The sequence below is a fragment of the Microcebus murinus genome, chromosome 8 (genome assembly GCF_040939455.1).
Source record: "Microcebus murinus isolate Inina chromosome 8, M.murinus_Inina_mat1.0, whole genome shotgun sequence".
NCBI classification, from domain to species: Eukaryota; Metazoa; Chordata; class Mammalia; order Primates; family Cheirogaleidae; genus Microcebus; species Microcebus murinus.
In genome coordinates this window covers 82,944,583-82,961,164 of record NC_134111.1, presented here as the reverse complement: position 1 = coordinate 82,961,164, position 16,582 = coordinate 82,944,583, and the positions used below count along the sequence as shown (strand labels likewise).

The 16,582-nt window shown below is 32.8% G+C and overlaps 1 protein-coding gene across 6 annotated transcripts in view; it reads left to right on the top strand.

The window, feature by feature from the left end:
• The window catches only part of ERBB4 (erb-b2 receptor tyrosine kinase 4), a 1,053,313-nt gene that overhangs the window by 999,152 nt on the left and 37,579 nt on the right, over positions 1–16,582 (top strand). For all 6 annotated transcript variants that reach the window (XM_020288223.2, XM_020288220.2, XM_020288224.2 and 3 more), the window contains 4 exons: positions 7,275–7,430; positions 10,058–10,133; positions 13,695–13,841; positions 16,072–16,169. In XM_020288223.2, the coding sequence (XP_020143812.1) occupies positions 7,275–7,430; positions 10,058–10,133; positions 13,695–13,841; positions 16,072–16,169 (477 nt within the window). The remainder of the gene's footprint in view (positions 1–7,274; positions 7,431–10,057; positions 10,134–13,694; positions 13,842–16,071; positions 16,170–16,582) is intronic.

The window sequence follows — 16,582 nt, the reverse complement described above, 5'->3', positions numbered from 1 at the left end:
GTTTCAGTCTTCTACATATGGCTATCCAGTTTTCCCAGCACCATTTATTGAATAAGGATTCTTTTCCCAAGTGTATGTTTTTGTCTGCTTTGTTGAAGATTAGTTGGCTATATGAGGATGGTTTTATATCTGGGTTCTCTGTTCTGTTCCACTGGTCAATGTCCCTGTTCTTGTGCCAGTCCCAAGCTGGTTTAATGACTATAGCCTTGTAGTATAGTTTGAAGTCTGGTAAATTGATACCTCCTATTTTGTTTTTATTTCCTAGGATTGATGTTGCTATACAGGGTCTTCTCTAGTTCCATACAAAGTGTAAAATTATTTTTTCTATATCTGTGAAAAATGATGATGGTGTTTTGATAGGGATTGCATTGACTCTGCATCAAACAATCACTGGATGTGTGTTGCCTCTGTCAGAAGGATCCCCCAGTGAAGCAGCTCCCTTTGCAGTTGGGTTGGAGATGTCATTGCCCCAAGAGTGATGCAGCTGAGCTGAGAGTCATCTGCAGTCACCACCTCTAGCTGAGGGTGTGAGGATCCAGGTCCTGAAGAGGTCTATGGGCAGCAACACAGCATCTACTACATGCAACATCACAGCATCCACTACATGGAAGTGTGTGTGCACATACACACACACATGCACACAAAACACACACAAATATATATTATTGGGACTATTTGTGAAAAATGTTCCCTATAAATAGCAAAAAATAATTTTATTGCATGTTATTAAAATGACAGAAATGTGGTTGTTCTCAATAATCCAAAATCTTGAAATCTGCAACCTAAACAGGTCTCTTGAAGATCATAGGTATAATTGGAAGTGTGAGAATTAAACATGCATATTAACTCCAAGCAAGGCCAGGATAGCCATGTGAATCTGTTTTTCTTCCCTGGGAGGAATACTAGGAAGAATATTCAGGGACACACAGAATGAAAAACAGAAATGACTACACCTAACAGTACTGAGTAACCAATACATGGTTCAGTTGACTGCCTTTTCCCTATGTGGTCAAGTTATTAATATATTTTTAATAAGAAGGATGAATTTGTGGTTATTTATTTAACAAACAAATGGTATCTTAGAATAATGAATGTTCTAGGTGTTTTACAAATATTAAACCATTGTATCCTCAGGGACAATCATAAGGATAGGTAGTAATTTTTCCTCATTTAACATATAAGGGAAGTGAAACATGCAAATGTTGTATAAATTGACCAATATCACATAGCTAGAAGTAGCCAGAGTTTATTTTTAGAGTCTGGTATCTTAAACTTAAGATGCACTAAAGTGACTTTTACTAAAACATACTCACGACACTCACTAAACATTTGAAGGGAGACATCTACTCTACCTTTTTACTATTCTCTGTGTCTATTATTAGCCCACAATTTAATATTTCAGACAGATATATTTTACAGTTTCATCCATCATGGAATAAAAATTTAAAGCTAGAGGTAACCTTAGGGATAATTTAAGCCAATTTATCACTTTTATAGCAGAGACGAAATGAATATCTGTGGTCATAAACTTAGTTAACAATATGTTCAAAACTTCTATCTTGCAACACCCAGCTCTGTGTTCTTTCTACTCTGCCATGAACCAGCTTCTGCTGGTTGAAAAGATGGCTCGGTTGATTCAATTACAGAGCCCTCTTATTTTCCCTTTATGCACTATTTGGATAAAATCAGTTATTTCATCCAAAAAGATCCCTTTCCTCCCATGAACATGCTTATATCTTTAGCCCTAACAGTAGTAAGTATTATAGTTGGATTTTTTTCCCCCTCAGGGATAGAATTAGTTTTAGAAGGAAAAGTAGAAAGGAGGAGAGATTTTCATTTGAAGTTAGATTTCCTGAAGCTTACTGTTATTAAGAAAGCTTCAAGTTATTAGAATGAAAACAGAAAAACTCCAGAGATTAATGCCTGTGAGAGCTGACTATAGCTTAAAATTTTTAGCTCCACACATGTATTTGATGAAATTGTCACATGGCCAATATGTGAGAAGCAAATATTTATTGTCAGAAATAGTCCTGTCTCTCTTGACTTCCTTTAGCTGGGCAAAATACATTTTAACATTGAATGAAATCATCATAATAATGCTTTTTTGATAGATACTTATGACTCAAATACCATAAGATTGAAAAGAAGGTCATTGCTAGGTGTTCATCAATACTAATATTTTAAAATTAAGTCATTCACTGATTTTTTTCCATAAAGCAATTTATATGAATCGATTCTAACCAGAAATTAAAACTTAAAATTCAATTCTAATAAAATTCTCCTTGGATTTTATATCAAAGTGTATTTCTGAAAATTGAAAGTAAAATTTGACTTTCTCTAGTTAGCTTGTGTTTACTGTGATAGACATCTTAAGAGGTATTATTGCAAGCAAAACATAAAATAAGTAAGCATTATATGGCATATAGAGAAGATATGGAAAATGGTAAAATTATGAATAGTTTGGGTAATGGTAAATTCTGAATACTTTTGATAAAACTAGACTTGTAGCATTTGGATCATGAATTAGACAAAATGCCATAAAATGCATCTACCACAAACTCCCCTCCATGCTGTGTGATAAATGGCAGATATTTTAGTATAGGAAATCTACTATTTTATTAAACCATGGAAAACAGTCTACAACATTGAACACTTTTAGATCCATCTTGTTCTTGACCTTATCCTCACTAAATACTGAATCTGTGATGTATTTATGGAGGGCACCAAATCTTTTGATATAGTTCCTAATTTTTCTTTCTTCTTATATGACAGTATCCTCAGGTTAATTATTATTAAATAATACTTTGAATAGTAATAATTCTGATATTTGTATCCATATAGTAATCACCATGGGGAGCTTATGAGTATATGTATCACAACTTGTAATCATTTATTAAACCCACTATGATATATTAGTCAAGGTTCACTGATTTTCTGAAATAGGCAATTGAAATTAAGGAGGGTAAATAATTCTTATGCATTCTAGGATTGTTGATATCTATATGTGGAACAATAATAAAGGTTTGCATGTTCTACGCTTAACTACATACCAGTTACTATGTAAATGCTTTACATATACTAATTTATTTAATATTCACAATAATTTGTGGGATAGGTACTAGTATGTTCATTTAAACCAGTGAGATAGGTACTATTACGCCCATTTAGAGAGGAGAAAGGTGATGACAGTAAGGATAAATAACTTGCCCAGAGTCCCGCAGCTAGAACATGGCAAAGCTGGGATTTCAACCATGCAATTGACTCCAAACTCTACACTTATACCAACTTCATCATCCTGCAAACCCTGTGGCCACGCTAAGAACAGCATCTCCAGCTTATACAATTAAAATTTCTGCTAAATTATAAAATGGTTCTAAAATGCACTAGATTTTTAAATATAAATAAAAATAAGTTGATCACCTGCATTATGTCCTGAAATTCACAGAAACATCTGATAATACTATTCTCTGCAAAAGTACTAGGATCTTTTTAAGCTATATGACTTCACCATGTATATTAATTTCTCCATGACCACGTGACCCATCATGAGAGGAAATAAGCTTAAATGTGTAGATTTTACAGTCCTACAGCAAGAGATCAAATCCCACTCCTACCATTCATTAGCTGGATAGCTTGGAGCAAGTAATTAGACCTCTCTTAGCCTTGGTTTTCTCATATTTAAAATGATATGAAAACAGTATGCTTCTCATAGGATTGAGTTAACCAACCAATATAGAAGCATCTGGTTTAATGCCTGCTGTGTTCTAAATACTGGGTCAGTTGTCAGTGTTAGTATCCTCATAAAGTACTCTACCTGAACTGGCGTGGCATGGACATACATGGGAGTTTCTACACGGGAAAGTATGAGGTTTCTTTTCCAACCATTGAGGCATCATAATGAGCAATGCTTCTTTATTCATCTTTAAACTTCCAGGGACTTCATCCAGTTTATTTTTGTCACTGCTGTTTCTGATAACTGTCTGCCTCCTTAGTTGCATAAACTCTAATTTGAAAAGTGATTTCATTTTGAAGGAATCTAGCAGAGAATGTGACTCTAATGAGATCTTCCTGTAAGAAAAGCCTATCTTAATGACTGTGATGTAGAGAAACCTATTGAGCAATCCATAGACAATTCAGTACTCTAATTCTGGGTGTGAAAGTGGGACTAAGGTGTCAGTCATAATTAATGATTTGAAAGTGTACACCTGCCTTCTAGTTACAAAGCAACCATACAAATGTACTTCGATGGTTTGGTAATGATATAGACTAGACACTTCTGTTTTTGTTACTTTTGAGGATGGTCAGATGGGTGGATGAAACTATATAGAGATTGTTACCTGTTTTTCTGAAGTGAGTTCTCATTATTTTGAAGGAAATACCTTTTCTGGACAAATAGTATTAAGATTCAGGATGGTCTATCACCTGCTGAGGCTTTGTGTATAGAATATCAAAGAACTGATGGAGTTTTTGAAGTTTTGCTTATATTGTAAAACGTGTCATTAGAGTATCAGCCTGTTTGGGCTGCTATAACAAAATACCATAAACTAAGTGGCTTAGAAACAACAATTACCAAAACAGAATCATTCTCACTCTCCTTCTTCACTATTCAATCAATTACCAAGGGTGGTTATTTTATATATAAATATTCCTTGAAATTATCCTCTATGTAGTATTCCTTCTGGCTGGTTTAGTTGCAGTCACACACTCATGCATGAAGGAGCCAGACGAATATCATAAATGATAAAAGCAAAATTTCTGGGAAGTAGTAGTAATGGTGGGACCCTGGAAAACTAGAGATCAGATGCCTTCCCTGGGGCACAGCTGGTACTCAGATAAAGAGACTGATTGACTTGTGCCCAGTATGTGGACTAAAGAAAAAAAATCTGAAAAATGGATGTAGCTCATGAACTACCAATTTGTAACCTTTATTTTATATCCTCATTACCTTTCCTCTGTATTGTGGCAGTGGCCCTGCCTTCAGCTACATTGGTGTCCAATCCATTCTGTGTACTGGCAACAGAGTGGTGTTTCCAAGAGTCCAACAATAATTGTGCCACTCCCCTTTTTAGAACAACTTCCACATCATCACATTGTTTACTGCATAAAATACAAAAGTCCAAGTTCTCTACCATGACTTATAAGGAGCCCCTCTTGGATTCTGCTTCTTACTTTTAAAGTCTCACTACTCACCACTGCCCCTCCTTCATACATTATGCTTCAGAAATACAGAACTACATACCTTTTTCCAAGTGCACCACGTTACTGATGCCCCTGTGATTTTTGTCTCTGCCTTCAATTTTGCCCTCACCCTATCCAATTGGTGGACATCATTCAACCCTTATATAGGCCTTGGTATCTCTCTGAAGTCTCTCCTCTCATGCATGCATGCTTGCTGGGCTATACCACAAAAGGGCCTCAGAATACAGCTCCCCTGAAATACTTTACATGTATCACATCGATCCATTTGAGTTTTATTCCATATCTGCCCACTTTATTAATTAGCTTCTGTTCTTTTTTAATGCACAGACTTTATCTTACTCTTTTGTCTCCTAAGCATCTAGCACAGTGTCCAGTACATACTAAGTATTCTATGATTACATGTGAATCTGACTATTAACCCGCTACCAACACACTTTAAATATATATTCTGATATGAAGGTAGTAAGAAAGAATTATAAGTATTTTTGTGGGCATTTCTTAAAGGGACAAAATTATTGGAGGAGGCATGAAAAAACTTTATCTCCCTGGCAATACATTTATTTATCCTTTGGTCCTTTAAGTAATATAAGGACTATATGTTCTTAGCTTCACCTTATTATAGGAACTTCTAATTTAATATACTCAAATAGAAAGCACTGTTTGGAAAAGAGGACAAAAATCCTGTAAATCCCAGGTGTGGGTTGATTTCAGAAAACACTAATACATGAGGTGTCACCCAACTGCTGACTGATTGGACCATATCAGGCAGTATCTCCACTGGTTGTGTTTAATGGGCATTTATATGGAGTTTGGCTCATGATGCTGTTTAAAGCAATCTTCTCTTTACGCTACGCCAGGAGTATGGTTCATAATTTTTTGACCTGTTTGATTTATATGTCTGTTTTCCACAGCTTTTGTTTTGATATCAGAAACCATTAATCCTTCAAAATCCTGCAGTTGTAATGTTAACTGCCAACAGCATTGATTTGCAATTGGCATGAGAGTATGCTTCAACCATTTTATAATAATTCTGATCTGTTTTTGAATGATGACTTTTTTACCACTGAAATGGTCAAATACAAAATTTCCCCTACTGCTTCAATAAAAATATGTTCACTCTAATCTAATCTAGGCCTCTGAGTTTATTTCCTTGGTTTTACATACACTGTTTTGTTAAAGATAATGTTTAACAACTTTTAGTTTCCTTCTGCTGAAGTACAATTAATAAACTAATTATTATTTCTATAGATTATTATCTTTTCTGAAATTGTGTAGATATGAATATACAATATATATTTTGTGTTATTTTATATATGTACGTATTGTAGGGAAGAGCCAACTTTATTTCTCATTAGCAATCATCAATAGATTTTATTTTTAATTTCTCTATATATTTTTAAGGACAAAATATTAAAGGCTAATTTAAGGGTCATTATAAACTATGTAGTATCACTTGTGGGTTCTTATAATGACTACTGATATCATAGAAGCCTTTTTAAAAATTATTGGCTTTTAAGGCCTCGAGGGTATACTTCATTGTGTACATAATAAGAATGGTATAATTCCTCAGCCTCAACAGAATCAATGATGATGATGTTGGCACCATTAAACCTCAAATGAAATATTTCTAAAAATTTATGGATAGACATGTTTGTTTGGAGTGTGTGTATAGGGGCAAGATGACATGAAGCAGAAGTTATTGTAAAGAAAATGATTAGGAATATGTGGATCAATCCAAGTACATATTAGCTTATCTACTAAGACACCTGCACACCTCTCTAATGAAAGTGTTTGCAATAGGATATCGAGTCTGTGGGAAAAAAATGATCTAACATTTAGCTCATGTGCAGGTAATTCATTTTCTTTATAGGACTTTACGGGGAAAAGGCCAACACTGTTTGTGGTTTGCTTTCCCCCCTCTCCTCCAGGTTTTCTCTGATTTTGAAAAAATTTTAGGATTCTGGCTTCACTTAACAAAATGAAGCACTTTCAACTGAGCTCTAAAAGACCCCTTGTTAGAAAAAGGAAAAACCTAGGCATTAATGACTATCATTGAGGAATTTGATGTTTTTCAGGGAATGATGTACCTAGAAGAAAGACGGCTTGTTCATCGGGATTTGGCAGCCCGTAATGTCCTAGTGAAATCTCCAAACCATGTGAAAATCACAGATTTTGGACTAGCTAGACTCTTGGAAGGAGATGAAAAAGAGTACAATGCCGATGGAGGAAAGGTGGGTATCTTTTTGAGAGCAATGTTGTTTGAAAATATAGTGTGATAACCTTTTATCTCCTTATGTTTTACAGGAAGAAATCAATAAGCTCTAGGTTTAAAAGATTATAAAATCCCAAGTTTATAATCTATTATTTGCCTTTTCTCCTGCCCAGGGTTAAAAAAAATATATATATATATATATATTTTATTTTTTTATTTTATTATATATATATATATATGAGAGAGAGAGAGAGAGAGAGAGAGAGAGAGAGAGAGAGAGAGAGAGAGAGAGCGAGCATATATTACTAGCTTCCATTTCTCAAAAATAAGAAATAGAAGTATCTGATGTGGCTAAAATAAGCTGATGCATGTCTAGACCCAAGGAGTCTTCATGTTAGGTCCAGATGGGAAGGCGGTGGAGCCTTTGGGATTCTAGAAACTTTAATACAGGGCCATAGAAATTGTCCCATTGGTCCTAAAACCATAGGACTGACTGTTACAGAGAGACACAATTTCTCTCTCATAGACTAGAAGAGAAAAACTTCACTACTGCCAAGAACCCTAATTCACGGAAAGGTTTACCACCCTGAATACAGTCACTGTATCGTCTATCTTTTCTGACTCTCCAGCCTCAGCTCCTGCCTGACAACTGTGTTTCTGCCTCTCTCACCCACCATATGGTCTTAGTCCATGCCTTACTTCCAGGCTTTGTATTTCCTCATTAACCCGCTGTTTAGCTTGCCTTTCTTGGCTAGCCATTAGTATAGTCTTCAAATGGAGGTCCTCGCTTTAACTGGGGAAACCTAGAGCAAGCAGACAAAATAAAATTAGCAAATGAAATCATTTTTTTTTTCCTTTGTCTCTTTTTTTGAGAGAAAGGATCTTTCTCTGTCACACAGGCTGGAGTGCTGTGGCATAGTCAATCATAGCTCATTGTAACCTGGAATCCTGGGCTCTAGTAATCCTGCGTGCACTACCACACCTGCCCAGCTAATTTATTTACATTTTTTATAAAGACAGGGTCTCACTATCTTGCTTAGGCTGGTCCCAAACTCCTGGCCTCAAGCCATCATTCTGCTCCGGCCTCCAAAAGTGCTGAGGTTATAGGTGTGAGCCACAGTGCCCTACCAGCAAATGCCATTTGAACCTGGGGTGACTTACAAGCTTACACTAACCAAAAAAGTTATTCACATGTCATATGTTTATTATGTGCCTTATTATCATGGTTCATCCAAATATATATTATAAATATTTTGCAATAATAGGCTTCCAAACGTCTAACATTGATTTTTATCTTAAACTATTTTATAACTATCTACATTCAATGTTACCACAAAGCAAAATAACACAAAATTTTAAAAAATACCTGAAGTTTTGAGGAAATATCCAGCTTTTCTTTGATTTTATTAGCCTATTTTCCCTGTTTACCATCAAATTGCAGTAGTTTGAGACCACAGCTTTGAAATTAGCTGTTAAGACTGCACAGAAGTTGAAGTCTATAAATTACATGACTTCACTTGTCTTGAGTACATAAGACTTGAGACATAAGATTTGTCTAAAGCAAGATTCATTATAGCTTTAAATGCCTGGTAACCATTAAGTCTTTATCAAGCCACCTGTGATTTAAACTTACTTCTTTAACACAATGTCCGTAGTCCATAAAGTCTGCTAACTCCTTGCCCATAGGGAAATTACTTTCAATGTGTCTTCTGTTCCCTTTCACTGAATACCATGATTCTGTCATAGAGTTACCTTGGTGTCACCTTGGTGAGCAGCCAACCTCATGATTTCAAAGGCCTATTTAGTTTTAAGCTTTCAACTGCAAGGTAGAAGTGTTTATCTTTATTCCATAGAATCTAATTATATTCCCAGCTATATAATGCTGCCCTTCATAGTTGAAACTCATTCTGCTGACCCATCAGCAGGGTATGTGGGTTGAGTTGTTTTTCTTGTAGTGATGGTAGATTTGTGCTGATCCGCTCACATTCTTTTAAATAGTTCCTCTTTTGAAAATGGTACATATTTTCAATACTGGCTAAGCAAGATGACAGAGGTCATTTGTAGATGGAAAACAAAGCAAAGCTAACTTTGGAGTCATGATTTGGGGTATTATAGTGACCGAAGTATATGAGAGGAGAAGACAGGAGGCAGATGTAAAAAGAATCCATTGTGCTGGCAGCCCAAAATGTGTCTGAGGGTAAAAAGGGATGTCTGAAAATATAAGGGATCTCATTTTTTTGAGAAAATAAAATAAGATAAGCACATTTTAAGAAACATGTGTGTTAGATGTTTAGATTTGATATCATGAGCCAAAATATTATCTAGTAACTTAGTGAACATTAATTAAGAACTATAGAAAGTTGTCCATATTTTATTATTTCACTTTTCACTGTTAAGGATTTTTAAAAAATAATCATAATGTATTTTTAGTTTAATTCATCATTTATGAATTTTATAAATTTCAATTTATTTGTTGCTTTCGTTGAAAAATAGCCTATATATATTATATGTAGTTGTATTTATATCTATATACATACAACCAAAAATGTAAAATTAAAGCTAGTTCAGAGACTCAAACTTAGGAAATAAGTTATAGAAAAGACTTTTTATGTAATTACAAAACTTTCACTTCTTATTTCTCTATAGATGCCGATTAAATGGATGGCTCTGGAGTGTATACATTATAGGAAATTCACCCATCAGAGTGACGTTTGGAGCTATGGTAAAGTTTCCTTGTGAACTAAAGCTTTTAAAGCAAAAATAAATATATTAAATACATGTAAAACATCTTAACGCTAAATAGTTTTATTGCGTTAGAAATATCTATTTATAAACCTGATTCCCTAAAGGGATTATCTCTTTACACTCTCATTTAAAAAATATTCTAAATAGCATTGTTATCTGCCTTTTTGGTTAATATTTGGTTATTTCCTGGTTCTTTAAAATGTGCTATATAGTAGCTCTGCCGAGTTGTCTTCTTTCGTAGCAATTGTCTGATAATTTTGACAGAAAAAGCCCAGTAAATTTTAGTTTAGGGACCGTTTCATAGAATCACCTGGACGTAACTTTCAATAACTCTTTGAAAATATAACTCTGAATGCAATGAATGACAAAACAAAAACAAAATCAACTTTTTGTGTTTTTGATTATGGGAATTTATGTTCTGTACTAGAAAATAGAGATTACTGTCATAACAAAGAATAATTACTGAAAGCAGTAGGTGAGAGCAATGAAAGTGAGGGGAGAGGTAAGAGAGAATACTTAATTGCAACGTAGACTTTAATTTACAAACAACTTTTGGTGTAACAGAAATGTTAGAGTGAAGAATATGTACTGGAAAAGAGTGGTATTTATAATTAGAACATTTATTCAGTTGTGTTTAACTCAATTGTTATGATGAGCTATTTAGCATCCATCTGGCTACTTACAACTTAAGTCCAGGATTAGCAAGAAGGAGTCAACACCTTATCTAAGTTTGAATGTACCACATAAAACTAGCATTTCTTACAAATAAGAAAGCATAATGTTTATTTAAATAAAAAGGGTACAGGTAGGATTGAAAAGTAGAGTACAATTTATTTTACTCAAATTTAAGCTTAGTTTTACCTTTTATTCATTTTTAGAAAATAAGATTTAAGCCACTGAATCAATAAAGAATTTATACCTGTTATCTAGGATTAGTTAAGAATTAATTATCTTTTTAAAATTATTTAAGACATTTCAATAAAGAGGGTTTATTCCCCCACACATGTATGCTGGAGGTGGTGTGGAAATTTCCATGAAGTTCTCACATATTTTACTCAGAAGTAGAAAATATTGTATGTTTGAGGTACAGATTGTATGTCTGAGGTCCAGGAGAAATGCTTCGACAAAACTCAGTTGTTAAATTACTGTAGGGAATATATAGAAAAAGAAACCTATTATATGAATTATATGATAGATGTATATAATATATTATGTGATACAGATTAGCATTTATATGTTATATAGATTAGCACATATTATACAGATATATTTATATATTATCTATCATAACAGATTTATATATTATATTACATATATTGTTTAGTAGATTGTATTTGTTTTTTTCTTTTTCTTTTCTTGTTCTTTTTTTCCTACTTATGTTTCCCGGAATTAAATGTGGCACTTTACTGCAGGCAAATTTTAAATTACCTCAAAATATGTGTGTATATATATTAAATATATATGTTATATATATAACATTGGCAGAACAGTCATATTTTTAATAGTAAAGTTTGTCTTTAGGGGAAAATCTTGTTACTCAGGCTATAATATTTTTCTTCATGTTGAGTTGCAAAATCCCTGGAGCTGTTCAGTAAAAATAAATAGATAGTACTCTGTTTTGAAACATAGCCCAGGTCATCAACCCATATTCATAAGGCTTTTTAAGATTTTTATGAAATATCATAGTTGATCATAAAAGGCATAAAAAGCAGAGAAAGCTACATAATCTTGTTTATAGTATACTTTTATGAAAAATGGTTACTGGGTACATTTTTATTTTTATAAAAATAAATAGGCATTGTGTATGATATATAGATTCAGATGATGGAATTGCAATGTAAGTTTTGAGGATGTTTTTGATTGAGTTTTCCTGAGATTGTCCTTTTACATGAAGCTATCCTTGTTTAACCCTATTTTACCATCTCCCTAAGCAAAAATATAATTGGGTTTATTGAGAGAAGTAGAGGTTTTAATGTTTTGGCTTTTGTTGTTGTATTTATAAGCTTCTGTTTATTATATTTTCTGTTATTTCCACTTGTAACTGCTTTGTTAGCTTCCTTATATTAGAAGTTCTGATAAACATGTGAGAGTATCTACTCTATCTTTTATAACTGCTTATTTAAGTTAACAAAGTGTTCTCATTAACTAGATATTTTATAAATAACTAGAAATAAACATCCATTTAACTTGTTTCAGCCTGTGTCATGGACACTAATTTATAATCATTGGTTGGAGCTAATCCTTCATAGGAAAAATTAAAAATTTAATAATGATCAATAAATTAAATTATGTCACTAGTTATATGTTTACATTGCCTAAAATCATAAGATGTAAATATTAACAAAAAGGTAATTCTTAATGATTCTATTATGAAGAATAATCTGAAGTTTACATATACTTTTATATTTTAAGCTTGGTATTTTTGTTATTGGGCAATGATAACCATTATAAACTAAAAAAGACTTCAGTCTGAATCAATAATTCATTACAGATGGCAGTGGAAAAGAAAACATTGCCCTAATTAATAGATTTTATATAAAAGATGCCTATATAGGTACATCAATCAAATTTTCTTTTGTAATATTATTGTGCCCAGGTAGCCATTTCTGAACTTACAAATCTTTATCCTTAAGAAAAACATAATTTTTAATTATATACTTATATCATAAAGAAGATATCTGTAGTATATGTATTATTACTTAAATCAGAATCACTAATATCAAAACTGGCTATTTCCATACTAATATTTAGGATATTTGCTTTCTCAGAGAAAATTAATGTTCTAGTGGTTCAATAAAGTCATTTATTATGTAAAGAATAAACTATTCTTCATACTTTTCAATTTTGTGGATGCCCACTTCACATTTATTATATCTTACATACGGATAGTTCCTCACTCACTCTCATATGCACTAAAGGAATTAAGTCAGGAATCTGTTTTATTCTACCTGTTTTCTTTGTGTTAGTTAAAAAGAGAGCCACAATTCTTTACCACAACATAAGGTAATTAGTCTGGAATGTTAGGGCTTTTATAGTAAAGATGCTAGTCTCAGAATTATTCAATATCAGATTTTACCTGCAATTATGTTTATTGGTACTGAATACATATATATATATAGTAAATACATTGTTTTGTGGGTTGCACTGTGGTGTAGTGAAATGTAACTTGGATCTGAAAACATTAGCATTACTTATAAGTAATGCTTATAAGTAAGCTTATAAGTCAGTTTATACTTACTTATAAGTAACACTTATAAGTAATGCTAAATAGAAACAAGGAACAGATATATATGCTTATGTTTGCTCTACACTTTCTCTACTACTCAATAAAAATTCCAAGACAATAATAAGAAAATTGAATTCTCCACAAAGATTTTGGCATTGAGATTTTCATAATGGACATAGGTATCTGAAGAGCCTTTATAAAAACTCTCTTTTGACTGACCTTTAGGGAGCATTCTTTTGCCACTGGTATATTGCTGGTTTGTTCAAAGTATGCTGTTACTATGCTTATGTAAGAATTTGATTTCCAATTTAGGAGTCACTATATGGGAACTGATGACCTTTGGAGGAAAACCCTATGATGGAATTCCAACACGAGAAATCCCTGATTTATTGGAGAAAGGGGAACGTTTGCCTCAGCCTCCCATCTGCACTATTGATGTTTACATGGTCATGGTCAAATGTAAGATTGCAAAATAATTTTATCATCACCATCATCATTCTTAGTAAAGGAATAGTACAGATTACCTGCATAATGTTTCTTCATATTGAAAAATATAACAGGTCAAAAATAATTACATGAAGGGAAATATCAACACCTATTTGTTGTCATTATTATTAATATCAAGTAATATCATTTTTCCATGCTTTGAAGACAAAATTAAGACTTACTTTTCTTTTCTTGTAACTTCTGTGACTGTCAAATTGCCTTTCATAAAGAGATATAATTAGTCCCAATAATGTTAGTGATACATTTATGTTGGTAATAATGTTAGTAATCTTTGTGGGGATATAGCAGACTAAATAAATGATCTAAACATTAGCTAAAAATGCTTGAAACTAATAGTTTCAAAAATTAATTAAATGGTTTACCAGTTTTAGTCAAAAGGAAATTAGGGCAGAGTGGGAAGTGAGAAGAAATGAATCTACATTGAACTAAAAAGATTATGAATGTTTAATATTAATTAAATAGGTTTACCAGTTTTAGTCAAAAGGAAATTAGGGCAGAGTGGGAAGTGAGAAGAAATGAATCTACATTGAACTAAAAAGATTATGAATGTTTACTTTTTTTCACTTTGATCATTTGTTTACATCAAACTCTTACTTTTCTTTCCCTTTCCTATGCCCCAGACATATATGTATTATAAATGTGTCCTGGAAGCCTAGGCCCTTAATTTAAATAGAATTAGGGAAGTCTCTGGAGTTTCTGACTTAATTTAAGGGAGATTAACATGCAGCAATCTCTCTTGTATAATCTAAGGCTTTCCCCTTTTGATTTACACAGGGTTAGCAAAGAAACAAACTGGTGAAGGTGAATAAGCATCTTATTAATAAGAGACTTTGGACCCAGGTCTACTCAGATTTATATTCATGACATGTGTGATACATTCTGACAGTGAGGGAAGAAATAAAAAATGTTCTTTGCAGTTCAGGTCAGCATGCCCTTTTCTCTAAGCATAGTTCTATTTACTCAATATTTAGTTGCAGAGAAACCAATACCTCAACTGTGAAGTTAACCTTTTTTTGGCTCCAGTAGTTCCAGAAACACCTATTTTCTCATTAGCATCTTGACATTCACAAGCATTTTTTTTTTTTCAAATGAATGGATATAGAATATAGAGCGTTTGAGCTTTGTTTGGAGAAAAGAAAAGCAGGTGACATTAATGATACATAAAATGCTATGCCAAGAATTCCCAGGACAAAGATAAAAATTGAACTCCTAGAAAAAGGAGAAACAAGCTTTATAACTATTCTATCAACTATTGTTTGGTAGATATCTATGGAAGAAAGTTTAAAAACATGCATGCATTATATAATTTGATCCCATAACCAGCATAAGAGATGATTTAGATACTCTGATGAAATGATGTCAAACCAGGAAAACATTTTGCCTAATAGAGAGTTTTACCTTTTGCGGGGAAGGGCTAATATTTAAGAGGAACATTTGGTGAGAAAATTAAGAAAAGCTTGGTACTTTTATTCTTGTCATCTCATCAGCTACACAGAGCCTAGGGAGATAAGATCTACTTTATCTAGACTCCCAGCAAAATAACAACAGATATCTTGAAAATTGCTGATAGTATTTATACCTCAGGAAAGCCAGTACTAAGATAAGGTAATAGCAATTGCTGAACAAGCATTACCAATCACTTTGCATTAGTTTTTTTTTTTTTTTTTTCTTTTCCCAACCAGGAAAAATGTAGCATGAGAAAGTTGTTTTAAATTCCTATTTCCCTTTTGTGCCATTGTACAAGATTGTAACCAAAACTTTTCTCCCATGCCACTCTTGATACAACATGATAAATTATATTCCAATCACCTCATCTATAACCATCAAAGAAAAGTTTTAAAAAATTATCTCCACACCAAAGAAAAAAGATCTGAGACTTTATAAATTCCCATAGTTAACCTGAGTTCTATTTTCTAGGAAGAAAAATAAATTTTTAAAAAATGTCAATGAAGTAAAAAATTTATTTGTTATTTTATAGTATATAACATTTAGTTGTAAATATCAACAACCAGGTTGACAGAGTCTTACCCATTGGATTGTTTCTTTGATGAGCTTTCTTTGTTTTATAGTTCATTATGATTAGTATTTTTCAAACTTTAGCCTATATTTTCACAAAATTTAAATCTCCCTTCTTTTTCTAATTATAGATATACTGATGTCTTTACTGTGTGTAAATTTCCAGGTTGGATGATTGATGCTGACAGTAGACCTAAATTTAAGGAACTGGCTGCTGAATTTTCAAGGATGGCTCGAGACCCTCAAAGATACCTAGTTATTCAGGTTAGTATATTTGACTTACACTTTTAGGACTCTCCCATTGGCAAACTCACTACAAAATGTCAATAATATCAGGACTTTAGGTCTATGGAAATGACCACTAACATAATGATTAATAAAGCAGATTATCATGTAAAACAACTTATGGAAAAGAGCTTTTTACTTCATATCAGAACCACCTCTAAGAACCTTCTCTTAGTATTCAAGTGACTCTGCTATTGAACAGCCAGATAATTATGATTATCCATACACATAAAAAGGTCTTTATCCTTAGATGAGCCTTCTAGCATTCTGCTTTTTATTAACATTATGTGTAAGTCATATTCATTATGATAATCTTTCTTTTTCAGAATAAAAGGAAGATGAATTTTTATTTTAATTTGTCCCTGCTTGAAGACAACGAATCAAAAGTTTCA